General features: G+C 42.2%; 1 protein-coding gene across 1 annotated transcript; it reads left to right on the forward strand.

Moving 5' to 3' along the window:
- The first annotated feature begins 6280 nt into the window (after positions 1-6280).
- SAP18 (Sin3A associated protein 18) lies at positions 6281-16827 on the forward strand. The gene is made up of 4 exons (XM_089685792.1): positions 6281-6487; positions 10189-10298; positions 12354-12476; positions 16508-16827. The coding sequence occupies exons 1-4, from the start codon at positions 6416-6418 to the stop codon at positions 16662-16664; spliced, it is 462 nt and encodes a 153-aa protein (XP_089541918.1). The 5' UTR covers positions 6281-6415; the 3' UTR covers positions 16665-16827.
- Positions 16828-17140: the final 313 nt, after the last annotated feature.

Consider the following 17140-nt stretch of genomic DNA (forward strand, 5'->3'; position numbering starts at 1 on the left):
AAGAATAGGAGGCTTCAAAGCCTCCTGACTCGACCAGAGGCGTCCGTTTTGCCGCAACGCAACGCGACGCAAACGCTCCCGTTAGAACAGCACCATGTGCTGTAATGTGCAGAATTGGCAGAGGCGTTTGGGAAGCGTTAAATACGCTTCCCAAACACCTCTCTGCTGCCTGCACACAACGCTAGTCTGAACGTAGCCTTACTGTCCTGCATATTTGATTGTCACTCTTCTCCTAGACCTGGCCTTTCTTATAGATATGTGTCTCCCTGTTCCAACACTTGCCTGCTTGCTTTTCCTTGATTGTTTATTACATGTATTATCATTTTGCATCAAGACAGCTTACACCATTAAGGACTTTATTTCTGTCTATGAGTATGGTACTTATATGAATTAGTTTCCAGGAGGGCAAAACTAATGGTCACGGGCTGGGAACATCTTACAGATGCTGGGTGCATCTTATATTTTGCTCCTTAAGGACAATACTTGACAACTTCTGGTGACAAAATACAGTTGTGGCCAAAATTATTCAACCCCCAATGCTGTAAAGGGGTTTAGGGACTATAGTGTACATTTGGAATTGTATTCAGAATCAAATCCTACAAGGACGTTGTAACTACCCAAATGCAACTAAAATGACATCAATTGTTTATGTAATACAGTAGTAAATGGTTCTTATGTGGTTTCTTCATTGCCACAATTATTCAACCCCTTAAAGACTACCACTCTGAAGAACAGAGGTTCATACAGGTGCTTTCCATCAGGTATTGAAAACACCTGTGGATGTCACCGAGCAGCAATCAAGCATAATAAGCACCAATTAGGCAGCTTTAAAATGACTGTGATACTCAGCTCCTTCTAGACATTTACTGGTGTGGTTACAAACATGGTGAAGGCAAGAGAATGGTCCAGGAAGACAAGAGAAGAGGTGATTTCTCTTCACAGGAAGGGCAATGGCTATAAGAAGATTGCAAAGATGTTAAACATACCAAGAGACACCTTAGGAAGCATCATTCGCAAATTCAAGGCAAAGGGCACTGTTGAAACGCTACCTGGTCGTGGCAGAAAGAAGATGCTGACTTCGACTGCTGTGCGCTACCTGAAGCGTAGAGTGGAGAGAAGTCCCCGTGTGACTGCTGAGGAACTGAGAAAAGATTTGTCAGATGTGGGTACAGAAGTTTCAGCCCAGACAATAAGACGCACACTGCGTAATGAAGGCCTCCGTGCCAGAACTCCCAGGCGTACCCCCTTGCTGTCTCCAAAGAATAAGAAGAGTCGACTGCAGTATGCCAAAAGCCATGTGGACAAACCACAAAAGTTGTGGGATAGTGTTCTGTGGACTGATGAAACAAAATTAGAACTGTTTGGGCCCATGGATCAACGCTATGTTTGGAGGAGGAAGAACAAGGCCTATGATGAAAAGAACACCTTGCCTACTGTGAAGCATGGTGGAGGGTCAATCATGCTTTGGGGCTGTTTTGCTTCTGCAGGTACAGGGAAGCTTCAGCGTGTGCAAGGTACCATGAATTCTCTTCAGTACCAGGAGATATTGGATGGAAACGTGATGCAGTCCGTCACACACCTGAGGCTTGGGAGACGTTGGACCTTTCAACAGGACAATGATCCCAAGCATACCTCCAAGTCCACTAGAGCATGGTTGCAGAGGAAAGGCTGGAACATTTTGGAGTGGCCATCGCAGTCACCAGACTTAAATCCGATTGAGAACCTCTGGTGGGACTTAAAGAAAGCAGTTGCAGTGCGCAAGCCTAAGAATGTGACTGAACTGGAGGCCTTTGCCCATGAAGAATGGGCGAAGATACCCGTAGATCGCTGCAAGACACTTGTGTCAAGCTATGCTTCACGTTTAAAAGCTGTTATAACTGTAAAAGGATGCTGTACTAAGTACTAAGATTGAATGTCACTTGGGGGTTGAATAAAACTGATAATGCTGTGAGCACAGAAAAGACATTTGTGGTTATTTCATTATAACTGTTATGTTATATTTGTCTGACCTACAAGTGCCTCTTTAATGTAAATGTAAGCAAGATGACTGAATGATCAAAAGCAATGTCAAACTGGCCAAAACACTCAATTTCAGTGGGGGTTGAATAATTTTGGCCACAACTGTAGGTAAGTATATCATGAAAGAAAACATTTTTAGTGGAGGACTATTTGGATTTGTTTAGCTCAGGTAACCTCATCCTTAAATTTTATTTTTTTTTATAATTTACTTTTTATTGATTTTCAAAATGTTTACAACAAACAAAGTTGCATCAATTGTGAAATTAAATTATATTTTAAAATCAAAATATTTTCATTTGTTTTGAAACAAAATCATTTCATTGATATGTCAATCCACAAGGCTAGCCTTGTGCCTAGGACATGCCAACATTTTATGGCATCAAATCCAAACTTTCCTCATTCTGTATTCCCTACTGTGGACTGCTTTTAAATTCATTCAGGTGCCTGTACAAATAGTAAATCTGATAAAACACCACTTTTGAGAACGTACACGTTTTTCTCATAGCATTAGACTTTACTACAGCTTGGCAACTATTGGAGGTTGATGATATGCTAAGTTGCACCATCTTCCTATTGGCTTTCTGTATGGCAATGGAACCTGTTTTTAAAGCCTCAGTCAAAATGGATGGTGGGAGGAGAATAACTACAATTTGATCAGTGGGTATTACCAATATGGATGATATAACAACACTAATGATAACTGTTCCGTGCAGCAAGGGACTTCTGGAAAAGGTTCTTTAAAACATCACATGGGTGAGGATGAAAAATCAAACCCAGTAAGTGCAGAAGTAACTCCATTATCAGGTTATGGAACAAAGATTCAAAATTGACAGCACACCTGTCCCAACTGTTTTAGAAATGCCACTGAAACGCTTGGATCGATCGTATGGTGATAAGCTTAAGGACAGCAAGCAATTGTAACAACTTGGAACTGAGAGGGGTGTGCCTGGGATGCTAGGTATCACCACTGAGCCCTTCTGAGTTGTAGTGGGTTCATTAACAAAACATCAATGAAAGAGAATGCCCACCTTATGACCCCAATGATGTACCTACCTTTCCTCTTTTCATCACACCAGTCTTAACATCAACAGTGTTGATTTACTATAAGGATTGAAACTTCAAGGTTTCTCTGTTTCTTTTGAGTCACAAGTGAGAGGCGCTGCCTGGGAGTGCAAGCTGTATAATTCTATCTATGCCATTAGGAACTCTGGCAAAGACCAGGGACTCTCAGGTTGCCCCTCAAGGTAAACCCTTACCACCCACTTGTGACACAATTGTTAATATCTGCTCAGTCTATCTTTGCACACTATCATTCTGTTTCTGATGGATTTGCTTTGACCTCTTTTATTGTCTGACTACCTCCTTTTGGCATTTAACTCTCAGCAACACTGTTCTGTATTTTCACTTCATTCAAAACTAGGAGTATCTCAGTTCCCAGCCCCAAACAGCAGTGTCTTGCTAGTCCTGTGGACTCAACAACACAAAGCCAAAGAACGAGGGTGTCCACCTGATGATTCAAATGGAGTACCTACTCTTCCGCTTGTCGCTACCCCAATCCTAACATGAAGAGTGTGGGCTTATGGGGAGAGAAACAGTCCTATTAGCTCTATTGCTGTACAGTACAGCAGTTAAAGGATATATACAGTGCATCCAGAATGTATTCACAGCGCCTACCTTTTGCCACATTTTGTTGTTACAGCCTTATTCCAATGTGAAAGAAGTTCGTTTTGAAATCTTTGCAATTTATTAAAAAAACAAAAACAAAACACATGTACATAAGTATTCACAGCCTTTGCCATGACACTCAAAATTGAGCTCTGGTGCATCCTGTTCCCACTGATCATCCTTGAGATGTTTCCACAACTTGATTGGCGTCCACCTGTGGGAAATTCAGTTGATTGGACATGTCTGAAGGAAACCAGGCACAGCTCACCACCTGGCCAATACCATCCCTACAGTGAAGCATGGGGGTGGCAGCATCATGCTGTGGGGATGTTTTTCAGCGGCAGGAACTGGAAAACTAGTCAGGATTGAAGGAAAGATGAATGCGGCAATATACAGAGACATCCTTGACGAAAACCTGTTCCAGAGCACTCTGGACCTTAGACTGGGGCGACGATTCATCTTTCAACAGGACAACGACCCTAAGCACACAGCCCACATAACAAAGGAGCAGCTATAGGCCAACTCTGTGAATGTCCTGGAGTAGCCCAGACAGAGCCCAGACTTGAACATCTCTGGAGAGATCTGAAAATGTCTGTGCACCAACGCTCCCCATCCAACCTGATGGAGCTTGAGAGGTACTGCAAAGAAGAATGGGAGAAATTGCCCAAAAATAGGTGTGCCAAGCTTGTATCATCCTCCTCAAAAGGACTTGAGGCTGTAATTGGTGCATTGCACTTGGTGATATAAGGCTTTGATGCAACTGCTCAGCCATGGAAACCCATTCCATGAAGCTCTCTCTGCACTGTTGTTGTGCTAACCTGAGGGCCACACAAAGTTTGGAGGTCTTTAGCTATTGACCCTGCAGACAGTTGGCGACTTCTGCGCTTCAGCATGCGCTGACCCTGCGTTGTCATTTTATGTGTCCTACTACTTTGTGTCTGAATTGTTGTTGTTCCCAGTTGCTTCCACTTTGTTATAATACCACTAACAGTTGAACGTGGAATATTTAGTAGCAAGGAATCTTCACAGATGGACTTATTGCACAGGTGGCAACCTATCACGGCACCACGCTTGAATTCGTTGAGCTCCTGAGAGCGACCCATTCTTTCACAAATGTTTGTAGAAGCAGTCTGCATTCCTAGGTGCTTGATTTGGAGGGGCAATATAGTGTATATGTGGTGCAACTGGAGTGCAGATTCAGTGTGAGTTGAAGAAGAATCTTGTCAATTTTCTGAGCAGTGTGGTCTGGCTCAGGTGTGAATTCAGGCTCATTGACTTCTATGGGAACAGCTTCTGCATTGCACATGTCATCAGTTGTGAATAAGATAAAATCCTGACGTAAACCTGACCTGAACCATTGAAAAACAACTTTGTTAATTAGCACTGCACAAACGACTTCAATCAGCACTGCACATGTGTGGCTCCACACTCACAGGACAGACTGATCCTGCTGCTGTCAATCAAATCCTATGATGAGGGAGTGGGGGGCTGGCAAAGCCCTGCTGTGTTAGGCTAGGTTCACATATGTGCGGGTGGTGCTGCAGCAGATCCGCCCAAAAATCCATGCATATGCACCACCCACACAGAAGAATGCGGACCCGAGGGGGGTGCCATTAATTCTAATGGCAGGCCGCCTGCACTGGAAATTGCAACCGTACTGGAAACCGAGGTTCCCATGTGGGCTGTGTTTTCAGAAGTGCAGGGACTTCTTCCCTGTGTGTCCCGGGGCACAGGAGTCCATTCAAATGAATGGGCTCTCGCGCTCGCGCAAAACGTGGCCCGCAGGAACGCGGATATGTGAACCAGGGGTAAGTGGACAAAGGCAGCAGGACTCAGGAGTGACCCCAGAAGATTACCCCCTCTTAGCAGCTTGCTAGGGGGGTACTCGGAAGGGAGGGGTTCCAGAAGCGCCAGCGGGGGACCCCAGAAGATGAGAATCGGGGCTGCTCTGCAAAACCATTGCTCAGAGCAGGTAAGCATGACATGTTTGTTATCTTAAAATTAATAAAGATTTGATATCACTTTATTATTACTTGTCTCCCTTCCCCCGCATATTTCCCAGGATCCCACACTATCCCCGGGAGTCTGGGAACACATCAACCAGCTTTAGGATGGAGAGTGGAAAGAAGGAAACTCTGTTCCTCAATCTCCTTTGAATGATGAAGCTAGAAGCGATAAGGAGCAGGGGGGTTGGGGGAGACATTGGGGCCAATGGACGCACACAGCACAAGTGCCCCATAACAAGCGGGGGAGGAGTCGGGAACACTGTTGGGGGACCTCAAAAGAGGAGGATCAGGGGTACTCTGTGCAAAGCCATAACACACAGCAGGTGCAGACATGTTTATTATTGTTAAACGTCCTTTAGAATCACTGTGACATGATGTATAGGAGCCGGGCACAGGGCTGAGGACTGTGTGCATACTATAGAACAGATGAGTGTGAGGAACACAACGTCCGTCTCCTGGCCTTCCCACACACTAAGGTTGCAGTACTAAGCTTTCACCACAACCCACATCAGCTACGCACAGAAACGCCTCGCTAACACGCATGCGCATCGGCCCCGACCTAACAGGATCAATTAGCAACGTCTCACGCCCCACGCGGTCAGACGTAAAGCGTTGTGCTAGCAAGGCGCGGAACGTGCAATCGTAGAGGGAAGCCGCCGGAAGCGGGTCGGTGTGGACGGGTTTCTGGACCGGGTGGCCTCTGTTTAGTTTAGAAACTGGAGAAGATGGCGGTGGAGTCCCGGGTGACGCAGGAGGAGATAAAAAAAGAACCGGAGAAGCCGATAGACCGGGAGAAGGTGAGGAAGAGGGGGGTTGGGTACTGAGGCCCGGGCGGGGGCCGGACACGGGGGCCGTGTATGGTGGGTTCCATGGCGGGGCCTCATTCACTATATGACCAGTCATGGTGATCCTTCTTTTGGGGAGGGGAGGTGTTGGAGAGCAGCTGGTCATTCTACATAGACGTGTACAGAGCATTGATAACCATCACAGCCATCATTTATTTCAGGTACTTATATAGCGCCATCAATTTACGCAGCGCTTTACATATATATTGTACATTCACATCCGTCCCTAACCCTCAGGGGGCGTACAATCTAAGGTCCCTAACTCACATTCATACATACACATACTAGGGCCAATTTAGACAGGATCCAATTAACCTACCAGCATGTCTTTGCAGTGTGGGAGTAAACCCACGCAGGCACAGGGAGAACATGCAAACTCCAGGCAGGTGGTGCCATGGCTGGGATTTGAACCAACGACCCTAGTACTGATAATACACCTCTCACTGGAAGAGGGGCCTCACCCTGCCAAACATTGCCAAAAATACCACCCCCCTCCCCCCAAAAAAAAAACCCTTTAAATGTGTCCCTCTCTCTCAGAACAAAAATAAGTAAAGGCACAATGGAGTTCTGTATTGTCTTGAGGCAAACTTTGACTATAGCTGGCTTTTGTTTTTTTTCCCCAGAGCTACCATCTTTAACCACTTCCCACCCGACCCATGTACATAAACGGCCAGACGGGAGCAGTGCAGGAGCGGGTTGCCGTTTATAAACAGCGCCCGTATTTTCAAGCTGTGTGCGCTCCCTGGAAGCACGCGGCACCACGATCTGGTGGTACACCGATTGCTGTACAGGACCTCTGTGTGAGGTCCCGATTCATGTGATCACTGATTGGCCAATCTGTGATCACATGAATTGTAGTAAGCAAGATGTCACTTCTGACATTGCTTACTACATGTGAGATCTGAATGATCACATGGTACAAGGCTATTCACAACAGTCTTGTACCCTGTGACAAGCTGTGACCAATCACAGCTCTCACAGCTCACACAGTAGTTCTCAATGGCTGCAAGAATATAGCCAGAGAGAATGAGAAATGATTGCTTTTACAGCCTTTATGGGTGTAAAAGCAATCAGTGTAGAAAAAAAAAAATCATCACCCCCCACAAGTAGTACAGTGTCACCGTGGTGACACTGTACTGCTAGGGTGACAGTATGTAAAAAAATAAATATAAAAATAAAACAATGTTTAAAAATTATAATTTTATAAACTAATTTGGGTTATATATTTTACTAAAAAAGGTAACCGAATACATTTTGGCCAAGATTTATGAAGAAAGATTATTTATTTGCAAAATGTTATAAGAAAAACTTTTTTTTCAACATTTTTGGACTTTCATTTATATAGCAAATAAATAAAAATCCCAGTGGTGAATAAATACCACCAAAAAAAGTTTTCTGTCTCCAAAAAATGCTTAATTCATATGGGTACAATGTTGCATGACTGTGCAATTGTCATTCAAAGTGTGATAGCACTGAAAATTGGCCTGGACCGGAACTGGGTAAGTGTCCAGACTTGAAGGGTTAATGGACATCAGCACATGTGCAGACATGGTGCTGGTCTAGGGGGCCTGGCTGAGATCCTGCAGAGTGTCTGCATGGACTCCTCAGGTGCTTAAAGCAGAGCTCCGTTCTACCCCAAAAAATGTAAGTCACTAGCTACAAATACTGTGCCTGCTTATATAAGGACACTTTACCTGTCCAGGGATCCAGCAACATCTTCAATCGATTTTGGATGTACAGTGCATCCAGCAAGTATTCGCAGTGCTTAACTTTTACCACATTTTGTTATGTTACAGCCTTATTCCAAAAAGGATTAAATTCATTTTCCCGCAATATTCTACAAACAATACCCCATAATGACAACATGAAAGAAGTTTGTTTTGAAATCTTTGCAATTTATAAAAATAAAATGAAAAAAAAACACATGTACATAAGTATTCACAGCCTTTGCCATGGCACTCAGAGTTGAGCTCTAGTGCATTCTGTTCCCACTGATCATCCTTGAGATGTTTCAACAACTTGATTGGAGTCCCCCTGTGGGAAATTCAGTTGATTGGACATGATTAGGAAAGGCATAAACCTGTCTATATAAAGGTCCCACAGTTACAGTGCATGTCAGAGCACAAACCAAGTCATGAAGTCCAAGGAATTGTCCGTAGACCTCCGAGACAGGATTGTATCAAGGCACAGATCTGGGGAAAGGTATAGAAAATTTTCTGCAGCATTGAAGGTCCCAATGAGCACAGTGGCCTCCATCATCCATAAATGGAAGACGTTTGGAACCACCAGGAATCTTCCTAGAGCAGGCTGCTCGGCCAAAATGAGCGATCGAGGGAGAAGGGCCTTAGCCAGGGAGGTAAACGAGCACCCGATGGTCACTCTGAAAGAGCTCCAGCATTTTTCTGTGGAGAGAACCTTCCAGAAGAACAACCATCTCTGCAGCACTCCACCAATCAGGCCTTTATGGTAGAGTGGTCAAATGGAAGCCACTCCTCAGTAAAAGGCAAATGGTAGTTCGCCTGGAGTTTGCCCAAAGGCACCTGAGTGACTCTGACCATGAGAAACAAAACTCTCTGGTCTGATGAAACAAAGATTGAACGCTTTGGCCTGAATGCCAAACGTCATGTCTGGAGGAAACCAGGCACCGCTCACCACCTGGCCAATACCATCCTTACAGTGAAGCATGGTGGTGGCAGTATCATGCTGTGGTGATCTTCAGCAGCAGGAACTGGGAGACTAGTCAGGATTGAAGGAAAGATGAATGCAGCAATGTACAGAGATATCCTTGATGAAAACCTGTTCCAGAGTGCTCTGGACCTTAGACTGGGGCGATGGTTCATCTTTCAACAGGACAACGACCCTAAGCACACAGCCCACAAAGCAAAGGAGTGGCTATGGGCCAACTCTGTGAATGTCCTGGAGTGGCCCAGACTTGAACCCAATTGAACATCTCTGGAGAGATCTGAAAATGGCTGTGCACAGATGCTCCCCCTCCAACCTGATGGAGCTTGAGACGTACTGCAAAGAAGAATGGAAGAAACTGCCCAACAAATAGGTGTGCCAAGCTTGTATCATCCTCCTCAAAATGACTTGAGCCTGTAATTGGTGCTAAAGGTGCTTCAACAATGTATTGAGCAAAGGTTGTGAATACTTATGTACATCTATTTTATTTGTAATAAATTGCAAAGATTTAAAAATTAACTTCTTTCGCATTGTCATTATGGGGTATTGTTTGTAGAATGTTGAAGAAAAAAAATGAATTTAATCCATTTTGGAATAAGGCTGTAACATGACAAAATGTGGCAAAAGTTAAGCGCTGTCAATACTTTCTGGATGTACTGTAGGTGCCATCATCTTCAGTAAGGGAAATTGGAAGTGAAGCCACTGGATTCCTATTGCGCATGCTTGAAGCGTGCTGTTTTGTGAATGGTCCCGCAGTCTTCAGGGATCTGTGAAGTGTCTCAGAAGACCGCAGGGGAAGGAGGGTGGCCAAATTTCCAGCTCCGATTGCTGCAACACATCTGACAGGAAGTGAGAGCAGGTACCAGTAAAAAATCAGCATCTGGGGCACTTGTAATGTGTTATCTTAAATGTCGCCTATGTTGGGACGCTACTATAACTGATCTACTACCTGTTGAATGTCTTAATTTCAGACATGTCCCTTACTTCTAAGGGTGTTCACTACAACCAATGGGAGGCACCACAGGCCAGATGAGTTTGCAAGAGGAAATGTCCCATCCAGTGAACTGCAGATTTATACATGGTAGGACTTGACCTCTCCATTTCAGTATAAACTACAGAGAATGCATTCTTTTTATTTTAAGTTTTTTTTTTTTTTTTTCTTAGCTTCAAGTACACCTCTAACAAGGCTATAGATGTTAAGGGGTTTCTATAATCTTAAGCAGTGAAAGAGCTTTGAAACACACCTCTCTAGCTGCATGTACTGTGAAGTAATTCATCCTTCAGGATTGCAGAAACTCTAAAGTTAGGCTTCTTGCAGCTTACCAGCACCCCATATTTGTTTACATTCTACTCTCACTATACAGTAAAGAAGTTGTGAATTTTGAATAGTTTAGAAAAGTGTAATCATTTTAGGCATGAAGATTACAGAAAACGCCAAAAACATTTTGTATATTTTCTGCAAGCAGACACCCTAGAGGAAAAAATAGCAGTTCATCCATTTATATTTATTTTTATTAAAGTCTAGGAAATGCAAAATGTCACAAAAAAATTTCACTAAAGTTAATTTTAAGGCATACAGAAAATTAAATAATAAAATTTGAGGTTCCACTGAGTAAAATGGATATAAATGTTAAACCTTAAATTTGTGTGTGCCCGTGAAATGCAACAAATGTCAGTACCCTATAATTTCTATAGGTGACCAATTTAAAGCCCCCTATTGGTCATTAGTTTAGCATTACAAAGGTGGTCTGGTGCTAGAAATATTGTTCTCCTTCAGGCGGGTGTGGTGATGTGTATCACAATTGATGTTTTCATGTGTAGGATCTCATGATGTGTGCGTTTACATTCGTATTTGCCAAAAGGCCTCTGTGATGATTTTTTGATGACTGGCAATGTGTGTTAAAAAAAAAAAAAAAAAAAAAACCCCTGCTGCCAGGTCTGTACAACAGAGCTGGCAGTAAAAGGGTTACTATCTAATGCTGCATGCCTTTCTGCCTGCTTGCTGTGGCATTTAAAGTGGTAGTAAACCAAGTAAATCACAAAAAAATAAAAATCCTCTGCAAGATGTCATAATGTTAGTATGCATCACATACTTTAAACAGCCCTCCAATGATGTGCTGTCACCGCCGCAGAGGCTTCCATCCTCACCGGGTCTTCCTTCTGAGTTCATGATCTCTGGCCGAACTGCAATAACGTCCCCCCCCCCCCCCCCCGTGCATGAGCCCCGAGCCATGGCACAGAACTCTGAAGGAATGCCACAGGTATGCCGTTCCTCCAGAACACATGTGCTGGCTCTCAGAAAAAAAAAAAGTATCTCCTAAATCAGGAGTAGGCAACTGTGGCCCTCCAGCTGTTGAACTACAAGTCCCATCATGCTTGTAACAGTTTTTCAATGCCTCATGGGACTTGTAGTTCTACAATAGCTGGAGGGCCACAGTTGCCCACCCCTGTCCTAAATGATGCACATTTAGGAGATATAAAAAGTTTAACTGGGTCTTAAAGCAGCGGTTGTGGCTAGACTTCCTGATCACATGACCACTGATTGGATGTCAGAGTGATCACTCGATTGGGAGCCTGTCCTACAGGTTCTCGGTCATGACTAGTGACCAGGAGCAGTCTGTGACAGTTTGGTCACTGTGCTCGGAGCGTGCAATGTGTGGTGTTGGTATTCAACCACCATTGAGGCTTGTGGGTGTTAATGCTTTGCACCCCTTGCCTTATCACATTTTCAATAAGTGTTTATTAATGAATATGTAAACACTTGAATGTACAAGTCAGGGTACAGGCCCACTTTAATGCACTTCCATTAAACTAAACCCTTCCTCTGTCCTAAACTGAACCTCGCAAGGTAATAGTGTAGGAATGCTTGCCATCAAGTACCTGTGTTATGGTGCCTACAGACACTAACCAGTGAGCAATCATGCACAGTTGATCCAACCACTGAATGGTTGTGCAGACCTGTGAGGTTACATCACATCATTTAGTGATCAGGAGCCAGTTAAGTTTAATCTGGGAGCTAACACCATCAAATCAGAACTCTTCTTTTCCCAAACCTTGCATAATTTATGGATGCAACTGCTGCTGGTTCCTAAAGTATGTGTCCCGTAAGATGACCTATTTCTTTTGTTTTCAATAGGATGGATGCTACTTTGAAAGAGTTAACCAGTTTAGTAAAAGAAGTTTATGGAGATGCCCGGAAGAAGGGCACACATTTCAGCTTTGCTATTGTTTATCCAGATCTCAAGCGACCGAGCTACAGGTATATGTGGGATTTCTGTTGTGACACAAATGTTTACATTTATAAATCTAGAGATGATCAAAATATAATACATCATGTATGAATTAGAAATATCTTTCTTGGTAACAGATTAGAAAGGGGGGAAAGCACCTGATTGTGAGCTTGTGCTATAATGCAACCCGACATGCAAGTAATACATTGGCACTCTTTATTCTATAGGAAATAGGACTAGACTAGGGTGATCCTTTGCTCCCTGTGAATGGTACATGAGGTAGTCCTTCAGTCAGTTTTCTTTGTATAAAGCCCAACTTCATGAAAGTGAAATGTATCCACCCTTGCAGTGACGCCCACTCCACTGCAAAGGTTAAAGGATAAGTTCACCTTCTGGAACATGTTACATGTTTTACCTAATTTTTAGAATGGGACATGTAACATCAATCAAAAAGCTCCTATACAACCACAAAACACTACCTCCTCCCTAGGAAGTGAATAAACTAATAAATATACTTTTTGTGATAAACTTACCAATAATCCCAATCTATCTCAAAATTTCAATAAACCCACATAATCCAAAAGGTGATGATCAAATCTGAATTAAAATAATAATAAATCTCCCTCTAATATATATTCAAAATCATCAAATATACCAATCAAAATTACAAAAATAAAATAAAATAAAATGTATATAAAAGTGTCCAAATCACCAAAAAATTAATAATAATAATAATAATAATAATAATAAGTGTCCAAATCGCCAAAAAGGTATGTAATATAAATAAATAAATGTCCAAAAATCCCAAGAAAAACAAAAACGTTCTTTATGTGTTCAGTGAAGCAAGACGATACTCCAAAAATGCCTTGTTATCCTCAAAAGTAAAAAGAAAAATATATCATAGTGTAATATCCTCAAACATATATATATGCTTCACACTGTGCAAAACTCAAATCACACCAAAAAATAGTGAAAAATCAATAAATCAAAATAAACGTGAGAACTCGTGATCACTCCAATCTCAGGTGAATAGTGATACTAGGTACCAATATCCTATATACTCCAGCCAAAGTAGATGCTAAATACCATTACCCTCTTATGGTATATTCAGGCATATACTGTTAGATAGGAAAGCCATTCCTCCATCACTCTTATCCCGGGGTATTCCTCATATGGACAAAGAGAAGGCTCAATCAGGCAGATTTCATAAAAAGATATAAATTTATTCCACACTTACATGTAAAAATCACTTTATCCAGCTCTCTGTACTGCACATTTCAATCTCTGGTTGAAAAAACGATTGTTTCCAACCGACAAAATGGCCGCGGCGACACTTCCGGTTAGCGTGCGTGCGTGATGACGTCACGGTACTGGTTAATAGATTAAATATGCTTATTCCCTGAATATATACTATCTGCATATGAGCTGGTTATGTGTTGATCTCATATGTAGAAAGGTTGTATATAGATATATAGTTTCGTTGGTGATATTAGTGTATAACTGCGAGCTGTATTTCCGGTATTGGGGGTTTGCGGAAGGCTGTATGGGGTTCTATTGCGATGTTTCCCTCATGCAATATGGCGGATCCGGCCTCACCCCATTAAAAGACAGTGGATTATAAGGAGAGACCAATCAGACGTCTGTATCCCTTCAGATGAAGTCCGGAAGTGACGAAACGCGTTAGGGGAGTGACGTCATCACGCACGCACGCTAACCGGAAGTGTCGCCGCGGCCATTTTGTCGGTTGGAAACAATCGTTTTTTCAACCAGAGATTGAAATGTGCAGTACAGAGAGCTGGATAAAGTGATTTTTACATGTAAGTGTGGAATAAATTTATATCTTTTTATGAAATCTGCCTGATTGAGCCTTCTCTTTGTCCATATGAGGAATACCCCGGGATAAGAGTGATGGAGGAATGGCTTTCCTATCTAACAGTATATGCCTGAATATACCATAAGAGGGTAATGGTATTTAGCATCTACTTTGGCTGGAGTATATAGGATATTGGTACCTAGTATCACTATTCACCTGAGATTGGAGTGATCACGAGTTCTCACGTTTATTTTGATTTATTGATTTTTCACTATTTTTTGGTGTGATTTGAGTTTTGCACAGTGTGAAGCATATATATATGTTTGAGGATATTACACTATGATATATTTTTCTTTTTACTTTTGAGGATAACAAGGCATTTTTGGAGTATCGTCTTGCTTCACTGAACACATAAAGAACGTTTTTGTTTTTCTTGGGATTTTTGGACATTTATTTATTTATATTACATACCTTTTTGGCGATTTGGACACTTATTATTATTATTATTAATTTTTTGGTGATTTGGACACTTTTATATACATTTATTTTATTTTTGTAATTTTGATTGGTATATTTGATGATTTTGAATATATATTAGAGGGAGATTTATTATTATTTTAATTCAGATTTGATCATCACCTTTTGGATTATGTGGGTTTATTGAAATTTTGAGATAGATTGGGATTATTGGTAAGTTTATCACAAAAAGTATATTTATTAATGGGACATGTAACATGTTACTTGCTCATGCAGCCGCTTGGCGATCTGCTGCCTTTGTATGACAGCAGTACAGGAAGAAGTTCCCTGTACCAGCTGTCATTGTTTTGGAGATAGCAGCTGTGTGGGGCTCTGCCCACACAGCCGCTGCATTAATGTACAGAATTCTGTGAATGAACTACAAGTAATTGCTGTCGGCTTGTAGTTCTCAATGAGCTTCTATGGTGCTGTTGAGCTCTTTAGGTAGTTCATTGAGTCTTCCTGTCATTATGTAAGTACCTGCCGGTACGAGCAGACAGCTTGCACTGATAGTTGGCTGGAGTCCTGCATTGCACCTGTGGTCTGCAGATCACAGGTGCAATGCTTTAGAGCAGGGGTGTCAAACTGACAGCCCTCCGGCTATTGCAAAACTACAAGTCCCATCATGCCTCTGCCTGTGGGAGTCACGCTTGTAACTGTCAGCCTTGTAGGGCTTCATGGGACTTTGTTCTGCAACAGTTGGAGGGCCGCCAGTTTGACACCTGTGCTTTTTAGAGGCTCCTAATAAAATATATAAATGCATTACTTTTTTTTTTTTTTTTTTTTTCTTTCTTCCTGTAAAAATTTGCTTTTTTTTTTTATTTTTAGAAGGTGAACCTATCCTTTTGATCCTCTTCCCCTGAAATGAGCATTTAACCCTTGCGGTGTAGGGTGCATATTTTTTTTCATGGAGTTGTGCTTTTAAGGTTTCCTATTTTATAACATATACCTGAACATGTAGAGATGTTTATTGGCCTGCCCATATCTTTCCATCTACTTGCAGGCAGCTTGACATTCCTCATGATTGCTGGCAGCTGTTTTCTATTTCAACTACACAGTATTTAGTATGGATATGGAAGTTTTAAAATGCAATTAGACAGAAAATAAAGCTGGCAGGTCACTTCTGTCATCCCTTCTCCTGGCCTATCAGTAATTGTGACAGGCAGGGTTCATGCACGACTTGGCGTACATTTACAACACCGCACTGTGCCATGATGATGTGATTCCCATGTGCCTGCGAGTGATGTCATCATGGCCCGGCCATAGACTAGCTTTTAGATCTACACTGAAGATGGTCAAGTTTGTGAACACCTGACTCCTATCCATATAGCCAAAAATGTTACCCCTAGGAATTCAGTTCAGGCTTTTCCAATACAGGGTACTGATAACTCTAACTCGTTATGGGGGAGTAGGGGTGTCTGTTTGTCACTAGGCAGCTGCTTCTTTGCAAGTGAAAGCCTGACAATGCAGATCAATGGGAGGAGACGCCTTGAGGATTGGGGAATTGGTCTTCCACTGAAAGCAAAACCTGTATTCGTGTCCATTTATTTGGCTTCTTATAATGAAATGAAAATTGTAACAGGAAAAAAGCAACAATATAAACTTTTAAAATTTTTGGCTCTTTCTGCTTGTTGTACATATTTATGAGGCGATATCCTGCAAAGCTGTAAAAAAAAAATATATTAATTGGTCTACCTGCACCTAATATTTTATTGATGTATTTGTTTTTAGGATAAAGGAGATTGGAAGCACAGTTTCTGGAAGGAAGGGATCAGAGGATTCACTCACATTACAGTCACAGAGGTTCCATATTGGAGATTATTTAGACATTGCAATAACGCCTCCCAACAGAGCTCCACCCCCATCTGGGCGCATGAGACCGTACTGATCTACTATTGTGGGGTTGTTTTTATGGACTTTTTCCCCTCTTATTACATTTCCCATTGTTTTGGTAGTTCATTTGCTGGTGAATAGCAGGTTGATTCATTTTCAGCTATTTGTCATTCTTCCCCCCCCCCCCCCCATAAAGTTTTCGTTATTAACAAACCGTACCTTCTTTGTTGTCCCATGATTGCTGCAGAAAGCTATGCTTACTGAATGAAATGATAGAAAGCTAATAAGCCCCAATCTTGTGTCTAAAAGTGCTTTTTTAGAACTGGTTGGACAGGTGTACAAATCTTTTGGCAGGTAATACAAAGACTAATATAATATAAATATATAAGCTGTTTGCTCTGGGTTCAGCTTTAACCACTTGACCTCCTGAGGATTTACCCCCCTTAATGACCAGGCCTCTTTTTGCTACTCGGCGCTGCACTAATTCAACTGATAATTGCGCGGTCATGCAATGCTGCACCCAAATGAAAT

The sequence above is a fragment of the Staurois parvus genome, unplaced genomic scaffold (genome assembly GCF_062004578.1).
Source record: "Staurois parvus isolate SC_StPar_1 unplaced genomic scaffold, SC_StPar_1.0 ptg000387l, whole genome shotgun sequence".
In the NCBI taxonomy this organism is placed as follows: Eukaryota; Metazoa; Chordata; class Amphibia; order Anura; family Ranidae; genus Staurois; species Staurois parvus.